Here is a 22,066-nt window from a genome sequence, read left to right as displayed (position 1 = left end):
TATGGGGTTGGTCAGGGGTAGCACTGAGGATTTTGTCCTCAAGCTTGTGTATACCATGTCCAGGTCCTTCCAAGCCCTGCTTGACACCAGAGCATCAGTAGGAGGGGAACATCCAAAATGTAGATAGGCCAGACCTGAAAGCCAAGAACACCAATTCTTCCAGGGTAGGGTTTTGTGAAGACCATCCACCTCTTTGGCACAGGATTTCTAAGAGGTGTCCAAAGGAGACATCTTCAGGTGGAGAGCTGTGGGACCCTTCCCCTTCCTCAAAATCATTGTCTTTGGTGACAGATTCCTCTGGGGTATCCAGGTGCCTCCTTCTGCACCTTCTCTTCTGGGGAATCTCCTCAGTGGGGTGTTCCGAGGTGACGGAAGAGATCTGGGGTTCCAAAAGTGGAAGTACTTGTAGGATTTACTGGGTCAGCTGTACTGATGGGGGGGGAAGTGTTGAGGTCTCAAAGTCTCCAAGGGGGTGACAAGTGGATCCACAAGGGTTGGAGCAGAGGATCTTCTTGGCATGGAGAGCACCCTCTCCACCACGTCAAAAGGAGAATGGCCGGAAAAGCCAAAGATCGTTCTACCACAGCCAAAATTACCAGGACAGAGGATCCCCAATCTCCCCCAGCCCTCTGCTCCCAGAGGGAAGGGGAGGCAGAGCTGTCAAATGCCAATGCTCTGAGGAGAAGCGATTGCTCTGAAAACTTCGGGAGTCGAGGTCAACACCTCAGAGGCAATATCAAGGCTTCAGCTCTGAGAACTACTCTGCTCCGACACAGTCTGAACAGAGCGATACAGGGAAGATGCCAGGGTTGAAGTGAGATCCACTATCAGCTCTGACACCTCGGCTCTCGGGGCATTCAGATTAGAGGACACCAAAGCAGCAGGCTGGATCAGAGAAGGAGCTAAGGGTCTCAAGAGTGATGGTCTACCCACAGTCCTGGGAGGGGAAGGGGCTGGTAATACCCCCATCTGGATCTGTGTCTGAAGGAACTGCTTCATCAACCTGTCCACTTCTACTTCTGAAAGACAGAGTAGACCTAAAAGAAGATCTTTGGAAGGTGGCCTGGATGAGATCCTTGGAGATCTCTCTATATGAGGCAAACCTACAGTAGGAGGAGGGAGCTCTGAAGGCAAAGGAGCTCAGGAGTGAGGAGAGGATTGCACAGACTTATTCAAATCTGAAGATCTGGGATCCGACACTTTAGCAGCCTAGGCTGGAGGCTCATCCAAAGATGAGGAAGCAGACTTCTACACGGAACATTTTCTATGTCCCATGTCTCCTCTGCACTTTTTGGAAGAGGGATGAGTCCCTGTAGAAGAAAACTGTCAACAGGGCAGGAGGAGGTAAAAGGCCCTTCAAAATAAGCTTCTTCCTTCTGTTGGCCAGTGCTCTTTGATGGAAGCCCTCACAGATGGTACTGGAGGGCTTTGAGGTGAGCAGGGCTGAGACAATACACACACTCCTTGTAGGCATCAGATAAGGGAATCTTGTGCCCACAGGCAGTGCATTGTTTGAAACCTAAAATGTTTCTCAGACATCCCAAAAACTTTAGAGAAGAAAGGAGTAAAGAGAAGAGAAAGACAGCAATTCTGACTAAGAGCTCGCCAGCAGATGCAACAAGACTAACTAAACTAAAATTAGTGTTTTTTTTTTTTTTTAATAACAGTGTCAGAAGGTAGGGTACAGAAAAGTATACGGGAGGCCACACTAAAAAAGGAAAACCCCTTAACTTTTTCCCTTTCACCAGAGCTCGAGACAATGGACAGTTATGCTTCTCCTAAGAGCGGCAAATGAGATCCTAGGTAACTTCGGGGGGGGGGGTATTACGGGTAGGTGAGAAGCTTGTGCTTTGGAGCCTAAACTTTTATAAGCAGCCAAGTTGGATCCAAAACCCACAGTTCAAGGAAAAATGAAAACGACAACATCAAATCATGTTTTTCAGCCAATCTTGAACTTTTCTGTATTGCTAATGCCTGTGTATCAAAGTTCTTCTTCTTCTTTCGGCTTTTCCCTGTTGGGGGTTGCCACAGCACAACTCCGGTCCGCTAATGATTGGCAGTAGATTTTTACGGTGCCAAGGTGCCAGCTCGACGCCCAAACTTCAACGAAGGCACACTCTACGTATGTCTTTCGAACACCACTCGACCGCGGGGAGGACATGCAAACTCCACACAGAAGGCGCTCCAGCCGAGAATCGAATGGGAGAACCTCTTGCTGTGAGGCGACAACACTACCGCTGCACCACTGTATCAAAGTAAATGGTTACAATTATTTTATAATTTGTTATACCCCAAAATGATCTGAAGGAGGCTGCCATGGACAACATTATTTTGTTTTACAGTCCATGCCTTCGCCTTCCTGGTGTCATGTAAGAGGGACAGAAAGAAATCCTTATTGTGAGGGGATCACTTACTGTAGTTTTCTCTCTCTCATCAGTTGACAACATTGCTGTGACTGCTTAATTTTCACTGTCGGCATCAATTGCATTTTTACTTACTTTGCTTCCTTTGATTTTCATTAGTGGCCATCTCTGTTGCAACATTTTAAAGGAATGCTTGAATGACTAGCTTGAAAATGTAACTGAGTTAATTTTTCTTTTCAAAGTAACACTAGTTCAGTGTTCAAGGGTGAGAAATCTGACCCCTGTGGTTTATAAACGTTACTTGGGCTGAGATGGTTTGTGTTGCATTCACAGTTTTAAATATCATAGTTAGAATTAAAGTCTTTGATGTTAATCTTCTTTCCCCAACTCCAAAAGTAACATACAACTCTTACAAAAATTAAAGTGTAGAAAAAAATGCAAAAATCAAACTGTTACAGAAAGTAAACACTTATGTTTTCTTTTTTGTGGCACTGAGTTTTATCAAAGAGAAAGACATTTGTATCTGAAAACTAAGCTTGAAAGCCCTGCCTTTGTTCAAACTCCAGGTTACACTATTTATATGAGGTGTGATGCTGGCAATCTGTATAAGGCGCATTTAAATGTCGTTTTCTTAATTGCTCGGTTGTTGGGATAAATGACCTAACAATTACTGTACCACTCTTAGTAGCTGTTGTGATTTAACAGATGAAAAATGTAGGAATGAAAGGCAAACATAATTAAAGTCTTTTCTATATGTGAAGTGTTTAGTGTTGGACTACAGGGAAGGAAAACTCCCTTTAGAAAGAGAAACTTGCCTTTTGGGTGGAGTTCTCCTTTAATACATAAATGTTCAAGGTGCAACATGAGAAGCTTGTAGCTGAAGGCAACTGTGTTTCTGGTTTCATGTTTCTAGGGAGACAAGTCGATAAGGGTAATAAAAACAGAACACTTTATCTTTTATCCATTGAAAGAATGTTTTCTGAAAGTATTCAAGTTGGTTTCTACATCTTGGTGAGGAACAGTGATAAGATCAAAACAGACAGCACATAGTGCAAGTAGAAGCACAGGCTGTACCACGTGTCTTACCATAGACAACCTTCACTACATGTTAATTAAAGCCTGTGGATATAGCTGTCAATCTAAGACAACTGTTCCTATTAAAAGGGTTACACTTCATTATTTGAAGATGTATGTAGTTTTGTGGGCTTGCATTAAGTTAATAGGTTATGGGAGTGCTCGGGGCGGGGGGGTTCTTTTTTGATTGAGGGTTCTCATTACTGCATAAAAGATCAACCTGCCAAACATCGGTATATGCCTGCATCAAAAAGCTGAATCTAGACATTTCTGAAAAAAGCTGTCATACACAGGTGCTGCGGTAGCATTGTCGCCTCACAGTAAGACATTGTCCTGTTTGAAAAATACACACCAAATAGCCAGTACTTCACCAGTATATTCCTTTATTGTTCCAACGATCTGGTACCTCGGCAATTCGCCTTCAAGAATCACCAGTCCTGTTTGATTCTCAATGCGTGAATGGGCGTACCTTCATTGAAGGTTGTGCATCAGAGCTGGCAACTCTGCATGTAAAAATCTACTGCCAATCATTAGCGGACCGGAGTTCCGCTACGGCAACCCCTAACCGGGAAAAGCTGAAAGATACTACAACACAACAGGTGGAAATAATTTCTTACCATAATGGCAATGCTTTGCACATTATCTCTGAATGTGACTGGCCCCACACATACATACAAAAAAGAAAGTAGTGAACTATATTAAGAAATGCATAGTGCAAATAGCTGTTCTATAGAAGACACATTTTTAAAGAAATGAGCATGTGAATTTTATAAAGAAAGGAGTTCAGGATGGTTATTCAGCAGAATATCTGTGACAAAAAAAATGGGGAGTATATAATTGCTTGAGGATCTCCAATAGAGACAGAAGAGGGGAAAAATGATAAATAATGGTAGATTTGTAGTAGTAAGGGGCTACTTGCAGGGAAGGAGAAGGCATGTATTTTTACTCCACCTAAAACTGCTACAATGGAGCTTAAGAACATTCTGGAAGAAATATCTGCTTTCAACAGGGAATATAACTTATAGATGGGGGATTGGAATTTGATTTGTAACAGTGAGGATTTATATGGGGCCTAGAAGGTAAAATATACAAAAAAGAGGTTACATTTTTGAAGAAATGAATGAAAATATTTGGTATGGAAGTCGTGAATTCAGTAGTAGGAGCTTGGAGATAATTTACATATTATTCCTTAAGATACAGAAACTGGGCTAGGCAAATTATATTTTACAGGAACATGTGCATTTAAATGAAAGTTTTGATAAGCATCCAATAACCATTTCAGATCACATACCAATAATAACTAAAATACAAAATGCAGGGTAATTAAATAAAAATGACACTGGTTCTTCCTCACCTATATTTTAAACAAAGAGGATGTTAAGGAATGGGTAATGGAAACTGTTTGGAAGTTATTACAGAAGATAAAAAATTTCTTCAGAAAATACATGTATGGAGAAAATAAGGAGACTGATTTTGGATACAGACCCTTAAGGAGAACAATAATCATACAGAACACTACATTCATAAAATAGAAAAAAGTATTTTAAGAACCAAGCCAACATTGAAATGGACAGGGGAGATTCTGCAGATAGGGATGACTGCAATTAGGAGTACAGAGATCAGGCAAGAGGGGGCTGAATTTAATGTGGAAAACTGGCAAAGGAACCATAGTATTGAGAGCAAATTAGAGAGGGAAAGGTAAAAGAACTGGAAGACACTAAAATACATTTGGACTGCAGGCTAGAGACTGAGTATATTTGCTTGGAAGTGTTTGCATAGTTATTTTTATACCCCAAGTAGACTGCAAATAATTTTTCCTCAGGTAAAGTACAAATGTTGGAGGTGTGATGAGGAAAAGAGGTAACTGGGAACATATTTCTGGGAATGTGATGAGTTGGCAGACCTTAAAAACAGCCTGCAGACAACTCTGTCAGAAATACTGGGTGGGTAAATTGGTATAACTAAGACAATGACTTACTTGAGCTGTGATACAGAATCGGAATAGCCTAGAAATAGTAAAACCTTGCAGAGTTTAATTCTGTTGGCTGCCAAAAAAGCACTTACTAGAAAATGGAAATCAAAGTCTAAACCAACTATTCTAAAAGTAGTGAATACAGTAAGGAAGATACAATAATTGGAAATGGGATCTTTAGAAAAGGGTAGGAGTAAATTACATAGAAAAAAATGGGAAATGTGGGAACAGTACATGCTGAATAATGTTTTGGAGGGGGAACGAGGTTTAAGGGAAGGCAGGGACTGAATGAGCTATGGAATGTTTGAATGACAATGACTGTACCGAGGATTACAACTGATGTATTATGTTTGCAACTAAAAATGTCAAAATTATCTTCATTTATAATATATGTATGATTGCCCAAGTCATAAATAACAATTCAATAAAAATTTTAATTGTTTAAAAGAAAAAAAAAGAAAAGATGTCATACCAGGTAGCAGAGAGATATCTGAAAGCATTCTTACTACACAGAGATATGTGGGCTATCGTAAGGGTTTCAAGTTCACGTGGCGTGTAAAAGTTAAATATCAAAAGAAACATTCTAGAAAAACTGAATGAAGTTGCATTCACATGACCACTGAAGTCATATAATTAGCAAATACAACAGGGACAAACTGGAGGACCTTTTGAACATGTTTATGGCGGTTTTCCTCCATCTTTTTTGAACAATGGTGATGACATTTACAAAAGCCACTTTCTGAAAGTCTACATTCACTCTACAAGGTCACCGTGTTCTCATTACCAGCAATTTTTCGAAGGCTTATGACCAAAAGAATGCCCTCAATCTACTGAATGTTCAGTCCACTTTTTATGGACATCACCCAAAAGAATAGAAATCACTCACCAATATGTTCCTGAAGCCCAGGTGCCCAAATACTACAGCACCAAAATACAATAAAACTGCTATACAGTAAGCAAGTCTTATTTTCAATATCCAGATATGTGAGCTCAGTGAATTACAAACTACACACTTTGTTCTCTTTGTCTGCAAAGAAACAAGGAATATAATTCTTTGATGATTTTCTGCTCCTCTTATGAAAATGTTCATACACTCTGACTTTCTAAGATGTGCAGCTATTACAGCATACAACTTGCAGAGAGAAACAGAATCTGATATCAGACAGACTCAGATTGACCATTTCTTTCTTGAAGGACAAACTCTCCTTTCAGTTTAACATGCCATCCATTCCTTTCCTTAAGTCTTGCACCTGATCTGTGTATTCCTTTATGATCCTCTGTACACCTGGCCATCTTTATCCAACACCTTTCTAATTCCCTTGAAGACATTTCCTTTTTTTTTTTTTTTTGCAGTATACCCTCCCCCAACACTCACAACGTATTGTCTTCTGTGCCAACTTTAATGCTTTTGCCCATTAATGTCTCTTCATATCGTCTCCTCTACAGATCATGCACAATCTTATTACATCTCTCTGGACAGTACCCTGTTTACACTTTTACAAAGACAAGACTACCACTACCTAAACAAACCTGATGACCAAAATAAATCAAAACCTGCAAGTGAAATGGGCTTATCACTGCTTGGAAGTTACAAACCTTTTTATAGAGATCCGTTAACCTGAAGTAGAAGAGACGACATGACAGGCATCCAAAACGAAGGTACGGACTAAGACCAGTAGGACTTGCCAATAGTGAATTAGCGTTCATTCTTGGCCTTTCAAAATTTGCAACCCAAGCCTAAAAACAATTGCAAACAATTTCTGCATCAGTGAAAGAAATTCAAACCAGTTATCACTGTTCTTTAATTGTTGTAAAACATGTGGGATTCTTTTAATGCTCTTTCAGCACTCTTATCACATTACTAGGAGTACTTCAGTAGTTTTCTGTGCCAAGTACACTGCCACCCTCAGTTGGCAGTACAGCTCCAGAGGCTTATTCATCAGTACAGAGGTTCTGCTAGGCAGTTGACTGATCAGATCTTTTGCCCCCCCAGCTACTGTAGCTCCCATTACATGCTATACCCCTGCAGCATGAATTCTGGGCACACAACACAAATGTAGCAATGACAAAGCATTTCTTTTATAAAAATTTACAAAGGCACAGTTATGCTTACACATGAAACTCGTTCTTTAAATTTAACATATCAACAAAAGAAATGAAGACCTTTTCACTTTTAAAGAATGCAACGGTTTGCTGCTGCTACTTTATCCTTGATGGAGGAAAGGATGTCCTAAAAGCCAGTAATCACAGTTATTATCAGCACTTATGTTATAGAACCGTCTGGCAAACTACCATTAAACCAGTTTCTCTCCTCCATCCAGGCAGATATTCTCCTCCACTGCCTAATATTGCGTACTTCAAGTAGAGTAGGCAGATTATTTTCACACCTGGCAGGGAATGCCATGTCAGAGTTAAATGAAGTCATGAACCAGTGATAGAAAGTACACGTGTTTCAAACTCACCAAAACAGCAGATGCTCTAGTAGGATCACTGCTGCAGCAGAACTCCCAATATACAGGAGTTGGCCAAAGGCAGATGTTCACAATTTCCATAGCTCTGTGATGTCAAGGTGTGGGTTGACCCTACCAAAAGCGGGGTACATATTTATGTCCCTGGATAATACAGCAGCTGCCCCATGCTATCTTCTGTTCATTTTACAGGGGAGAGACAAAAAAGTATGGATAGTAAAGTAAACTGCCCTTCTTGCCTTCAGAGAATATTTAGGAAAATAAAAAAAACTGTCTTTCGGCTTTTCCCGGTTAGGGGTCGCCACAGTGGAAACTCCAGTCCGCTAATGATTGGCAGTAGATTTTTACGTGCTGGCTTGCCAGGCCTAACGCACAACCTTCAATGAAGGAACGCCCATTCACACATGTCGACACACAGAAGACGCTCTAACTGAGAATCGAACGTGCAACGTCTAACTGTGAGGCGACAACACTACCGTAGCACCAAATTAAACAAAACGTTAAAAGTGTAAATACCTTGACTTTCATTACATTTCTCAAAAAGATGGTACTACTGACATGGAGACGAACAGGAAAGTAGAAGAGCATAATTTACTTGCCTCTCTGGTCTCCCACCTCAGCTTTTATGTAGAAAGATAGTCTCTGCATAAGAAAGTCTCCTGCAGGAAAATGGAGACGGTACTTCATTTCTCACACAACCGTGTTATGTTTTTTGAATGGATCATTGTTGAAGTATAATTCAATGCAGATGAGAAGGATCCCAAAACAGCAACACCATATAGCACAGAGAGGTACACAAAAGGCTGTGGAAAAGATTCCTCCCGTTTTACAGGAGGCCCTGCAGAGGTTTCTGTATCCAATCCTCTCCTGTTCCTGTAAGAATATCCAGCTTGCTGTGCTTAGAAAATGTATGGATGGAGGACCAAGTTAGCTGCCTCACTAATGTTCTGAATCACAACAGCTTACAGAAAGCCACAGATGTAGAAATTGCCCTGGTGGAATAAATAAGTGCTTCTCTAAGATTAAAGGAAGCAATACAGAAAGGGTCCAATAAAGCTTTCAAAATAGGGGGAATAGCAGAAGGCATCGGCTATACCCCCAATTCCAGAAGGGCATAGTACCGCTTTTGTATATAGGTTCATAGGTAGGTACTAGGCTATCTGCCTGAGGGCATTTATAAGCCTAGGCAGAGTGTGTCGGCTTTTGCCGCCCCATTGTTTAATTAACTGATCCTCTGTCAAGCAGAACCAATGAAGTGATCCCAGGGGTGGATTTTCTGTTACTCATCCACTCGTCAAGGTTTCTCTTGAAGAGTGTTAGTGAGGGGCTCTGCCTGACTTAATCTGGAATTTTGTTCCAAAGCATGGAGAGTCTCTGACAGGAATCTATTCCTCCAGCATGTTCTATTTATTGTTGTGGTGAGGTTTAGCTCACTAGGGCACGTGGCTCGCAGTGACTTGGATTTCTTTAGGTGGAGCATGTCTATCAATTCTGAGTTGTACACGGCTTTGTAAGTCGGGCAGAAATCATCTCTGAGTAAGCGATATGCCACTGAGTACAGCCGGAATTTTTTCAGTCGGGCTGCATAGGACATATGTTTGAGGCCAGTAATCCTCTTGGTGAGGTACTTTTGTGGTCTTTCCAGCTGTTGTAAGTGTCTTGTGAGGTACATCCCAAATGGGGCATTGTACTCTATGATGGGTCTAATGAGTGACGAGTAGAGGGGCCCTATAAAGTACAGTTGTGTACACTTACCATAAATGTAGATGTTAGAGTGTATTCACTGTTGCAGCCATTACATTTGGGTAATCTGCTGGCAGGTTGCCCTCAGTCGGCCTGAATAACAAAGTCTTGGGTCCTGCGTCAGTTGCTGTCCCTTCTTCCATGACGTCAGGGGTATAAAACATGCAGCAAACGCCATTTATCAGTTTTTCTTGCCCCAGATGTCAGGTGCCCCCAAAATTGGGAGCAAAAAAAAAAAAAAATATATATATATATATATATATATATATATATATATATATATATACACACACACATATATATATATATATATATATATATATATATATATATATACACACATATATATACACATATATATATATATATATATACACACACATATATATATATATATATATATATATATATATATATATATATATATATATATATATATATATATATATATATATATATATATATATATATACACACACACACACACACACACACACACACACACACACACACACACACACGCAAATACACCAAAAAGGCTTTTAAGCATAGTAAGAGAAAGCAGAGATATAACAAAAGAAAAACGGGGCTGGCGGGTGGGTAATCAGGACTGCAACAGTGAATACACTCGAACATCTACATTTATGGTAAGTGTACACAACTGTACTATTTTCTTCGTGTTTCAATGTTGCAGTCATTACATTTGGGTAGAATCCCAAAGCTATGGCTGGGAGGATGGAATTATACAGCATTAGGAGCAGCTATAAGGCCCTGCAGTACAGCAGTGGCAAAGCCTGCTCTGGATTTAGAGAAGAGAGGTAAATGGTAATGTTTGGTGAACATATGAACTGAGCTCCAAGTAGCAGCTTCTAGAATGTCTCTGGTAGGAACCCCGCTGCAGAAGTAGATGTAGCCCTGGTGGAACAGGATCTGATCCCCCTGGGGACAGGTTTACCATGGTGCATGTAGCAGAAACGAATACAATGGCTTTTCCATTTTCAAATAGTGTGCTTTGAAATAGCCTTTCCCTCTGCCCCTGCAGCAAATGCCACCAGTAATTGCTCAGATTTTCTTAGAGATTTTGTCCTGTTCAAGTAGAATCTTAGTTGACTGTGTACATCCAATGAATGCAGAATCCGCTCCCCCTTGTTCTGTGGATTTGGGAAAAAAGTTGGCAGATGAATGGTCTGATTAAGAGCCACACTAGATACCACTTTAGGCATAAAGGATGGATTGGTCCGGAGGACCACCCTGTCCGGGTAAAAGATAATGAAAGGCTCCACTGCCATGAGAGCCTGTAGTTCTGAAATCCTTCTAGCTGAAGTGACTGCTAAAAGGAAAGCAGTCTTCCAAGAGAGAAATTTTATGTCTGCAGTAGCAGCTGGTTCAAAAGGAGGCAGGGTGAGTTTTTCCAACACAAAATTGAGGTCCCATGCAGGAGTTGGTGCTCTCCTGGGAGGTCTCAATTTTTTGGCGTCTCAGAGGTACTGCTTTACCAGGGGATGAGAAAAGAGAGGAGGCTCTGTGTTGTAATGAGCCAAAATGGCAGAGGCATGGATTTTTTATAGAAGAAAAAGATTGGCCCTTGTGAAGCATCTCAGTTAAATAATTGCAGAATCGGAAGAATATTGGGCATTGCTGTGTTTATTCCTTGTGCTTGGTTCCAGGCACAGAATCTTTTCCATTTATCAGCATAAGAATCTCTAGTACTAGGCCTTCTAGCCTCCAAAATGACATCCATCACAGGTTTACTGAGATATTAACTGGTGAAATTAGTTGATAAGCCATGCTGCAAGATTCAAAGTTTGGAGCCGAGTGTGCAGAACTGGATAGTTCTGCTGAGACAGTAGATAAGGTGTCTGAGGCAGGTACCATGGAGGAAGGTGTGACATTGTGTAGGAACGGGTACCAGTGTTGGCGAAGCCAGTCTGGAGCAATCAGAATCATTTTCGTTTTTTCTTGTTTGACTTTTAGCAAAACCTTGGAGAGCAGAGGCAGAGGGGGAAAGGCATAGACTGATAGTAGAGCATCCACTTTCCAAGCTTTCTTGGGATTGATTCTTGTGCAGAATGTGTCCAACTGATAGATCTTTTTGTCTTTCCCCAAAACTATGTCTGGGCTCCCCCATTTTTGTGTCAACGTGCTGAAAATTTGTGGATACAGTTTCCATTTGTGTGGGTCCATAAGATTTCTGCTTAGTCTGCCAGAGTATTTTTCTTTCCTGGTAGGAACTGAGCTTGCAGATGTATTTGGTAAGTCAAGGCTGCGTTCCACAAAGCCATGGCAAGTCTGCAAAGGGGGTAGGAATGGGTACCCCCCCCCGCTTGTTTATTTAACACATAACTGTGGTGTTGTCCGTCTTTATCAGTAATTGTCCTGGATGAAGAAAGTCGTTTAAGGCTGTCGGAGCATTCTGTACAGCTAGCATTTCTTTCTGGTTGATATGTAGGTGCATCTGGTTTGGGCTTCATTTGCCCTGAATGCATCTCCCTGCCAGAAGGGCCCCCCAAGCATAATCTGATGCGTCTGTAGTCAGGGTTTGGGTGGCAGGGGATGGAATGAATGACAGCCCCTTGTTTTGGTAACAGGCCTCTGCCCACCATAGGAACTCCTGCTGCAGGCAAGGAATGACAGGAATCGTTGTTTCCAGGCTGTGACCATGTTGACTCCATAAACATTTTACGTACCATTGGGGTTTCCTCATATGCAGTCTTGCATATGGAATTAGTAGAATGCAGGAAGCCATGAACCCCAAGGCCTGCAGAATTTGCCTTGCAGAGAGCTGGGTTTGTGTGGCCACTTGTTTGAAGTAAGTCATCAACTGAATTTGTTTTTCTGGTGTGAGGCAAGTCATCTGGGCAGTTGTATTCAAGCTTGCACCCAGGAATGTAATTATTTGAGAAGGTACCAGTTGTGATTTCTTTTTGTTTATGGTGCACCCCAGACAAGTTAGAAGCCTTTTTACAAACGCCAGATGCTGTAGAAGAGTGCCCTTCTTTTCTGCCTGCATTAAACAATCGTCCAGATAAGGATAAATTTGAATGTTTGTCTGCAAAATGTAATTACTGGTGTCAGGCACTTTGTGAAGACCCTGGGCGCAGTAGATAAGCCAAAGGGCAGTGCAGAGAACTGGTAATGCAAACAGCCTGCTTTGAAGTGGAGGTATCTTCTGCAAGATTCCCTGATTGGGATATGCAGGTAAGCCTCTTAAGTCTAGAGTTACCAACCAGGCATCCTTGCCTAGCATAGGCAGTAACTGTTGTAGAGTTCACATCTTGAATTTTGGAATGTCCAGGAATGTATTTAGAATGGATAAGTCTAGAATTGGTCGCCATGATTTGTCTTTTCTGGGTACCAGGAAAAGTCTTGAATAAAAACCCTGTCCCTTTTCCTTTTCTGGTACTGGTTGAATAGCCCCCATATTCATGAGAGACATGACTTGTTTCTGGACCTCTTGCCCACTGATTTGGAGGCAGATCTGGCCATCCGTTTGGGAATGGCGACGTGTGGAAATGAAATCTGTATCCCTGGGATACTATATTTAAAACCCACTTATCCTGGGTAATTCGAAGCCAATTTCATGCATGAAGTGCCAGTTTTCCCCCCAAAGGGGCTGCCAAAAGATAAGTGCTTGGTGATGGCAGAGGAAAGTCAATGAGACTGTTTACCATAGGGGGAGGGCTCGCTACTTCCAGTTTTGGAGGTGGAGGCACCCCATTGTTTTGTTCTGTAAGTTCCCTATGACTGAAACCTGGAGCCTTTGGTGCGTCTGGGTTTGACCTGAGTGGCTCTGGTGAGTACTGGAAAAGATCAATTCTTAGTAGGCCAGTGCCTATTGAACCTGGGTGGCTGCACTTGTAGGAAGTCTTTTACAGTTTGCATAGATTTAGCTTAGTCTTCCATCTTTTTCAAAACTTCTTCTGCCTTATTACCAAATAGACGGTCCTGTTGTAAAGGAGCATCCAACAATTTTGCTTTAACATGATCAGGCAGATTTTGCTCCTTGAGCCAAGCATGCCATCTTATCACAGATCCAGTTACAGTGGCCCTGCAGGAGGCCTACAAGGAATCAAAACCACATTGCAAAGTATGCTTTCCAACTTGTTCAGCTAAATGCAATAAATCCTGTAACTATTTTCCACACAGTCAGAAATAAACATAATTTTCTGTTTAAGTAAGCCCATGACATTCTGCTGATATTTAAGCATATGAAATTGACAGTTTAAAGCCCTGATTGCCAAGTTTGCAGACGTGTAAACCTTCTTACCCTATCTCTATCCAGCGCCCTGGAGTCTCTATCAAAAGGGGTAGGCTTTTTAGCAGTAGAAGCATTAACACTCTTGGGACCTTGAGAGATGGTTTCAGGGTCAGCAGTAGGGTTTTTTAAAAAAGGAATTTGTAGGAGTCAGGAACCTGGTAATATCTGTCTGGTTTACTAGGAGCCGGATGCAGGGAATCAGGAGCCAGGCTGGATTCTGATAAAACATAATCAACAATGTCTAGAACAGGGGGTATAGCCAAAGGCCTATGCTGAGGAGGAAGGAAATCCCTAAGCCTCTTTTTACATTCTGAAAAATCCTGACTCTCCCACTGAAAATGTTCCCTTAAGGTATGCAAAGTTTCTCCAAAAGAAAAATCCTCTGGAGGAGAAGCAGAAGGGATGATTCTTCTGCATCAGAGTCCTCATAAGGTGGAACAGATAATTCCTGATCAGAAGAAATGGAAACCTGATCTGATGAATCATAATCAGTGCCCTGCCTAGGCCTCTTAGCAGGAGGGGGATGGGAACCCCTGATCAAGGTAATTAAATCCTCAGCCATTTTGATAATTTGTTTTTTTAGGCATAGGTGCCTGTGCACATGGCCCACGCGTCGTTTTTTTTGACATAGAAGTTGATTTTGGTCTAAGTTTTGGAGATGGCGTCGGTTTAATATACAAATCTTTAGGCCTGAAAAACACCCTCAGAAGCCAGTGCCTGCTCAGCGGCTCCGGACCCATCTAAGGTAGAGACATCTGTGGGTTCAATACTTAGTGTCTTGCGGCATACTGGCCTCCAAATGGGTCTCAACAGAGGCCTGAGAATCAAAAGTAGCAGGCATCAGGGGCTGCGAAAGCGCTTCACTGAGTACCGGCGAAATCAGTTTTGCACCTAGAAGGTCTGTCTTTTTCTTTGCATTTTTTGTGTATTCCAGTAGTCGGATTGCTAACCGTCGACATTTCTGGATAGTTAAATCAAGAGCCAAAATAATGAGATGCAAAAGGCACATTGTGGTCAGGGCCTTGGCAAGGAATACAGTACAAATGAAAGTCCTTATGAGGTATTTGCTTCCCAAAAGTAATACAATTATTAACTTTTAGCTTTAGGTTGAAGACTGCAAACTACTTCGGCACCACACTGCAAGAAAGACTGATGAAATGCATGTTTTATATCCCTGACGACCTGATGTCATGGAAGAAGGGACAGCAACCGACGCAGGACCCAAGACTTTGTTATTCAGGCCGACTGAGGGCAACCTGCCAGCAGATTACCCAAATGTAATGACTGCAACAGTGAAACACGAAGAACATCCTCTTTATTTCTAGATGCGAACCCTTTAGTAATTAGATGGGCCACATAGAAGGATCCCCTAACTACTTTGGCAATATGATTGTCAAAGGAGAGATCACTATCTACCTGGATCCCCAGATCTCTTATTACCTTTTCTGTATTAAGGGGGCTGCCACCTATGTGGTAATTCATGGGCGTTTTGTTTTTCCCAAACGGGATGACTGCATTTTTTGGCATTCAGCTTGAGGCCATGACTCTGACACTTGGAGTCCGTCTCAGTAAGGCCCTTTTGGAGGATGTCCTTGTCAGTCGGAGAGTCAATTATGGCTCCCAGTTTGCACTCATCGGCGAACTTGGTTAGCCATAGTCCTCCTGTGTTAGCCTGTACTTCTGAGAAGTATATGCCGAACAGTAGGGGTCCCAGGACTGAGCCTTGCGGGACACCACTTGTGACTGGTTTAGAGTCGGACCTGGAGCTCGCTATTCTTACCATGCAAGTTCTGTCTGTTAGCCAGTTGGCAACCCATCTCGTGACGTAGAGGTTTATGTTCAGGCTGGTGAGTTTTTCTGTAATACCAGAGTGGGGAATGGTGTCGAAAGCATTGTTAAGGTAGGCTGTGTGAACCACCTTTCCCCTCGTCTATGGCCTTGGTGACTCTCAAAGAAGTCAACCAGGTTTAGTAGGCATGATCTGCCCTTAACAAAGGCAAAGTGGGTCGGGTCAAGTGTTTGGAGTTTCCCAATGTCTTTGTTAATGGGTTCCTTGATGATGCGCTCCACAGCCTTGCAGACCAGGCTAGTCGGTCTTATGGGGCGATATACACCATTGTCAGTTGTGGCCCCTCCTTTGTGGAGAGGAATAACCATTGCTGTGCACCATTCTATGGGCATGTAGCCTGTGGAGAGGCTGAGGTTGAACAGCGTGTTTAGGTGGGAGGATAGTTTGTTCTGTAGTTCATGCAAGACGCAGCCTGAGACACCATCTGGTCCCACTGACGCTGTGTTTTTGGCTTTTCAAAGGGCTGTTTTCACCTGTGCGTCTGTGATTTTTGGGGACACTACACTTTTCCGGTATTGTTGTGGGCCCTTTTGGAGGTGAGAGGGGGGTGAAGTTTGCACTGAATCTATCTGCCAGGATGTTGGCAGTATCAGTAGATTCAGTATATTTTGTGCTAATTTGCACTAGTTCAGTGCATATCTGCGAGTTGCCACTTAGATTCTTAACATAAGTAAAAAAGGCTTTGTGGTTATCTTTTGAATCCTTGGCTATTTGTCTTTCGAAGTTAGCCTTGGATGATTTCATGAGGGACCCTAGTTACTTACTGATACTGATCAGGGATGTCTTTCCTTCTTGGGATTTGCTTTTTTTTCTGAACTAGCTTCCTCCTTCTATTGTACAGCCTGTTTATGGCAGGGGTCCACCAAACTGGTTTCTTTCTCTTAGAGGAATGAGTCTTGGTTTTGCTAGGGATGGCACGATCCATACATCCTTGTAGGTGCTCAGAGTGCATTTGTAAAGGTTTCTGCATCTTGGGCAGCGTTATCCTTTAGCGTGGGGGCTGTGAAACTTACCACCTCTGTCTTAAGTAAGGTGAAGTTTGCTTTAGAAAAGTTTTTTACTGTGGTTTCCTTAGTTGGGGGTGGTGGTGGGGTGTGGACATCCAGACTGATTAGTTTATGGTCTGATCTAACCAGTGATGGGTTGATCTCCGGTGTGGAACACCTGTCACCCCATGTTGGTACTGACCAGGTCCAATATGTTTTCACCTCTGGTAGGGGAGTTTACCATCTGATCTAGGACATTTGAGTTGATGAATTCCAGGAAGCGCTGAGCCTGGGAGTTTGTACTCTAGTAGTTTTCCCAGTGAATGGTAGGGTAAATTGAAAATCGCACAACATCAGGGTGTTCGGTAGGACCTTCAGGTTTTCCAGTGTCTCCAGAATGGTGGAGTGGTGGTCCTGGGTCATGGAGGGTGATCTGTAGCAGGCCACAATTTAAATTGCAGATTTGCCCGATGTTAGTTGCACATGGATGATCTCAGAGGTATCATGCTGTGCCACTAACCTGGAGGTGTAGGTATCCTTGATGAATATGGATACACCCCCTCCTTTTGTGTTTCGGTCCGTGTTCTGTGGCCGAAACGTGTGGTATGAGTTGTCTCTGGAGCCTTGAACCAGGTTTCAGTTACTGCACAGATGTCTATGTTCTCCATACTAAGGAGTGCGTCGAGCGCGTGCATTTTGAGATTTAAAGTCCTGGTGTTGAGTAGCATAACCCTCAGTTTTTTGTTAATTGTGCTGTTTATGGAGGTAGGTTTGACGTTTGAACCTTGTCTAAGAAAGGCACTATAAGGGCAGCAAGAGCCTTGGCCAGTATTCGAAAGCCTAGAGGAGACAGGTACAAGCCATCTTTTGCGAAGCAACACGGCTTGTCGAGCATGTCGTCCCAGGCTGACAGACACTGGATCCCTTTTGAATGACACCAGAAGCTTAGCCAATTGTTGAAATTGATCATTTTTTCTTTACACTGAAGTATCATTCTCGGTGAGGGCAGGATGCTACTCAGGGTCAGGCTGACAACTGACACCCCTTCAACTAAAATGTTTCATCATTTTGACAATGGCACTCTCACATAACAGTTCTTTCATAGGGGAGTCGAGAAATAAAGTATCTTGGTCATTAGAAGCAAAGCCAAAAGGAGAAAGGATTTGGGACAAATAAGCTGGAGAGTTCCTCCATTCAAATCAGTACCCTCCTCATCCTCAATCATCCTTCGACCTTGGGGTGGGGAGGTGGGAGAATAGGTGAGGTAACGGTAGCAGGAAAAAATAAGTGACATAACAGTCAAAAGAGACCCTATGTGAAATTCTGTCACTTTTGCTGAGATCCCTCACAGAGTAGAAGAAACTACATGTTGTGTCTTGTTTCTTCTTTGCCCCTACACCTGCTCTAACTAAACACAGTCTCTCTGATCCCTGACATACCTCAAAGTACCTTTGATTTCTTCTTCAACCATCCAGTCCCTCTGATATAACAAACAATGGCTCCACCTTCACAGCCAAAGCGGACGTCTATTTGGATATGATAGATGTGTCCGTAACACTCCAATAGTCTGCGCCATACCAGCTTCCATCCAAGTTGCAAAAACAGGAGCAACACCAACATCAATAATGGACAGACATTCTGCCAACTCCCCGAGAGACACAATGGAAACATCCAGGTCCGACTCCACAGCAGAAGCCTCCACCTGAAGCTTCACAGACTTCTTCAGCAAAGGCATAGCGGCAGTCACGGATGCCAATTCTATCTTATCCCGTTGCAAGTGCCTAAAGATTCTGATTCTCGAGACAGATTTTCAAGTAAGAGAGACGACTATGCAACATCATAGGAACAAACCCTGACAAATATAGAAATCTCTGTAATCATGCTCAGCATCCATCCAAACAGAACAAACATTTAGAATGGTGAACTTTGTGAGGAATCTGCCCACCCCCCCAATCACATTTTTACACATCACAAAGAATAAAAAAGGTAAGTAAAACAAAAAGAGAAAGCGGAGGATCCCAAACAGATATACTTATCCACAAATCATAAGGCTGATCAACCAATGCAGAAGCGAGACGTCAGGGCTGGTCTGACAGTAAGAATCTTCTGTTGTAGTTTGTCTTTACGCCCTATAGGTATACTAGCATACCATACAGCCAAAGTAACACAACAGACTATGGCATCGGGGAAAGTACCCAGGAGTTGTGAGGCTGGCCAGATGTATGCCTATCCTTGTATTAGTTACCCATAGGATATTCGGACTACAACAGTGATCAAGAAAGGAGATCAGAAAGCACTGACTGCAATACCTGAAGTTCGGCAGGCATCAGTAGGAAAAATACTGCATTTGACATCTGTAACTGAATGAAGGAACTTCTTGTCAAGTTTTTCAAACATCCCACACAGTACTAAAACAGCTCAGAAATTCAGGATGCCACAATAAGAAGCAGATGCCACAATAAGAAGCATATACTTCTTGGTACAGTATACAAGCTAAGGGGTGTAATTAACAGCCAGAGCAGGAAAAAATGACACAGTTGTAACAATGCCAAGGAACCAAAAAAAAAAAAAAAGTGAAAAGTAACATCGAAGGTCTAAGACGATAATTGGCATCATCTACAGCGGCAGACAATTCAGAGACAATGAGGTAATTCTCTTGCTGCAGAGGTCTTTTGCGTTGGGTTACCCTGCTCAACTTGCCTGCACCCGTGTAATATAATTTAGACAGTATTCAGTCTTCTGTCATATAAAAAGCACACAAAACAAAACTCCAGCACATACAGAGCAGAGGACCTCCTCCCCCAAAGGACCACAAGTTGAGAATTACTCTTCTATCTCACAGAAATAAGCAGAAAAAGCATAGGATGGGAAGTTTGGACAGGTTTACTATCAGAAGGCCGATGCCAATTCTGTCAAGTTCCTCAGTCTTGAAGTCTGAAGATCAAAAAATGGAAAACCAGAAGTATAAACCATTGAAGAGCCAGACTTTCCCCCCTTTCAGGACCCATGTCAGTGCTTGTTTCGGAGTCAACAGCAACAGTGAGTGTCAAGATTCGGTATTTTCCAACATTTCCCAGTAAACAAATGTAAATTAAATAAATAAATAAATAAAAATAAATAAATAAATAAATGTATGTTATACTCTGTCTTTCGCTCTTTGGACTTGGAGAATGAGGAATTTGACAGAAATGACATCAACCTTCAGATAGCAAACTGTTTTGTCAAATGCCTAAGAATTTCTTATAACGTCTCCATGTTGAAAATAACTAAAAAATACTTCTAATACTTTGCTCCACAGACTGAATGGTTCTTGACAATAAGCAAGCATTTCATTATCCTTTAAAGGTAGAACTGTAACAGCTGGATGATTAAGTGCAATATCTCCTCAAATTTACGATGCAAATGTAAAGATGGTTGTCAGCCAGCCAGTGTCACTACATTCACACATGAATGTATCTGCTTGTAGGGTGGGTTATTCGAAGAACTCACCGGTGACTTTCCTTTTCAAAGGACGGCTGCCTTCAAACTATGACTAGGGACCCCTGCTGCAGTGCTCAACTTCACAAATGGTCACATCTTTGAGGATGTTAAAATAAATGAAGACAAACATAGCGACACGCGACCAACTTTCTCTTTTCACAGACGGAAATTCTACTACTTCCATAACGGATGCTACTCTCTTCTCTTATTCTTATCGGCTTCGCTCACTATAATCGTGCTGAAGCAGGCACTCAACTCAGATGTCCTCAAGGGTTAATCAGAAGGGATGAGTAAGAAGTCAAGAGTGTGGCAGAGGAAAATCTGTAGCAGCTAATGATCACAAGGGGTAACTGTCACTACAGAAGTCAGTGAGCTTGAAAAGGCAAAAGAAGAAAACTCTTATGGAGCTTATTTTTCTTTGCCCAGTTTTTAATACCTTAGGTTTAATTTAATGCCTACAGTTGTACTCGTATCTATCTCTAGCTATTGCATTGCATTTTTAATCATTAGTTATTCTGAAACATTTATGACACGTCCTCACTCCCATAAATAATGCATCTGTCATTTCACTTGTTCACCTTTTACAGTTTTTTAATCTGGCAATATATTTATCCACAGTATGGCACTTCCGTGCAGCCCACATATCCCCTGCAATGTGGACTCCATAACAGCATGCAACCGAGTAGGAGCAGTTAATATGCCAAGCCCACTAGGGACTAGTGCTTTAATATTATTTCCTAATATGTATTAGTTCTCAGTTACTGAAACATTCTTGTTACAGTGCTGAACTGAATGCAAGCAACATTAATGTGGCAATCTCCCCACATTACTGTTGTCCAATAAATATAACCTTTTTAAAGAACTATACAGATAATTTCCTCCTCCTGTAAATATTTGACCCTTCATGCAATTTATAATAAAAAAGTGGCAGTTTTGGTTTGATTTTTTGGTGGTCCACTGCCACACAGTTGCTTTTAGTGATTATATGTTATGAGAAGGGCAAACATGCTGAGAAGTCTCAGTCATCTACTATGCTAATAACCTTCAAGCCCCCCCCCCCCAAAAGATGCAGCTATTTCTTAAGGACAGCTGCACATATTAACATAGCTTGTATAACTTCATGCTAATCCTGTTTCAATAGTGCAATCACAGTAAGAAAAGTATTAAAAAAAAAAGAGAAAAAAATATTATACTCCATGCAGATACAGAGGAGATATCTTGGTGGTGATGCACATAAACAAATATAACAAGCTTTTCTGCACACAGCACATTCTCCCACTCATAACGGACTGTAACATTATATTTTTCCAGTCACAACCCCTGAACATAGTGATTTCTCTTCTGCTTAACAGCAAAACTGAGCCCAAGTTTGCACTTAATGTAAAAAGAATAGACAGTGCACCCAGAATCCAAGACAAAGTATTGCTTAATACAGCACATATAGTGTCAGAAAATGAAAACCAAAGACAGGATGGACAAATAGTCCCCCTTATAAAAAGATACTCGACCCAATATTACTGCTTCCTACCATTGTTACTTTCCCCAGTCACATTCTGTTTTTGATGCTAGTTACTCGAGTAACATTTTGTTCTACTCAACTTTTCATCATCAGTTTACTGTCAAACTAGAAGCACATGACAGCTTCTTAGACTAGCCTATCACACGTGGGGATGACTGGATGTAGTCACAAAAAGTTAACACCTGGGAATGACAGGATGTAAGATGACATCAGTTAATGACAGAACGCATTCACAGGGTAGAAATTTAGGAACAACAAGATGCAGTCACAAGGCTAGCTGCTAGCAAACCCACAGCAAAAAGAAGCTTGCAGCAGCGAGCACATTTATCCCTGTAGCACCCTGATCCACTGCAC

General features: G+C 41.8%; 1 protein-coding gene across 2 annotated transcripts in view; it reads right to left on the bottom strand.

The window, feature by feature from the left end:
* LOC122806316 (cryptochrome-1-like) overlaps window positions 1-22,066 on the bottom strand; it is a 401,673-nt gene that overhangs the window by 241,206 nt on the left and 138,401 nt on the right. For both annotated transcript variants that reach the window (XM_044076633.1, XM_044076634.1), the window contains one exon: window positions 7,006-7,146. In XM_044076633.1, coding sequence (XP_043932568.1) covers window positions 7,006-7,146 — 141 coding nt within the window. The remainder of the gene's footprint in view (window positions 1-7,005; window positions 7,147-22,066) is intronic.

This window comes from Protopterus annectens, chromosome 7.part0 (assembly GCF_019279795.1).
Source record: "Protopterus annectens isolate FY-2018-M chromosome 7.part0, PAN1.0, whole genome shotgun sequence".
Lineage (NCBI taxonomy): Eukaryota > Metazoa > Chordata > Ceratodontiformes > Protopteridae > Protopterus > Protopterus annectens.
This window is presented reverse-complemented; position numbering and strand designations above follow the sequence as displayed.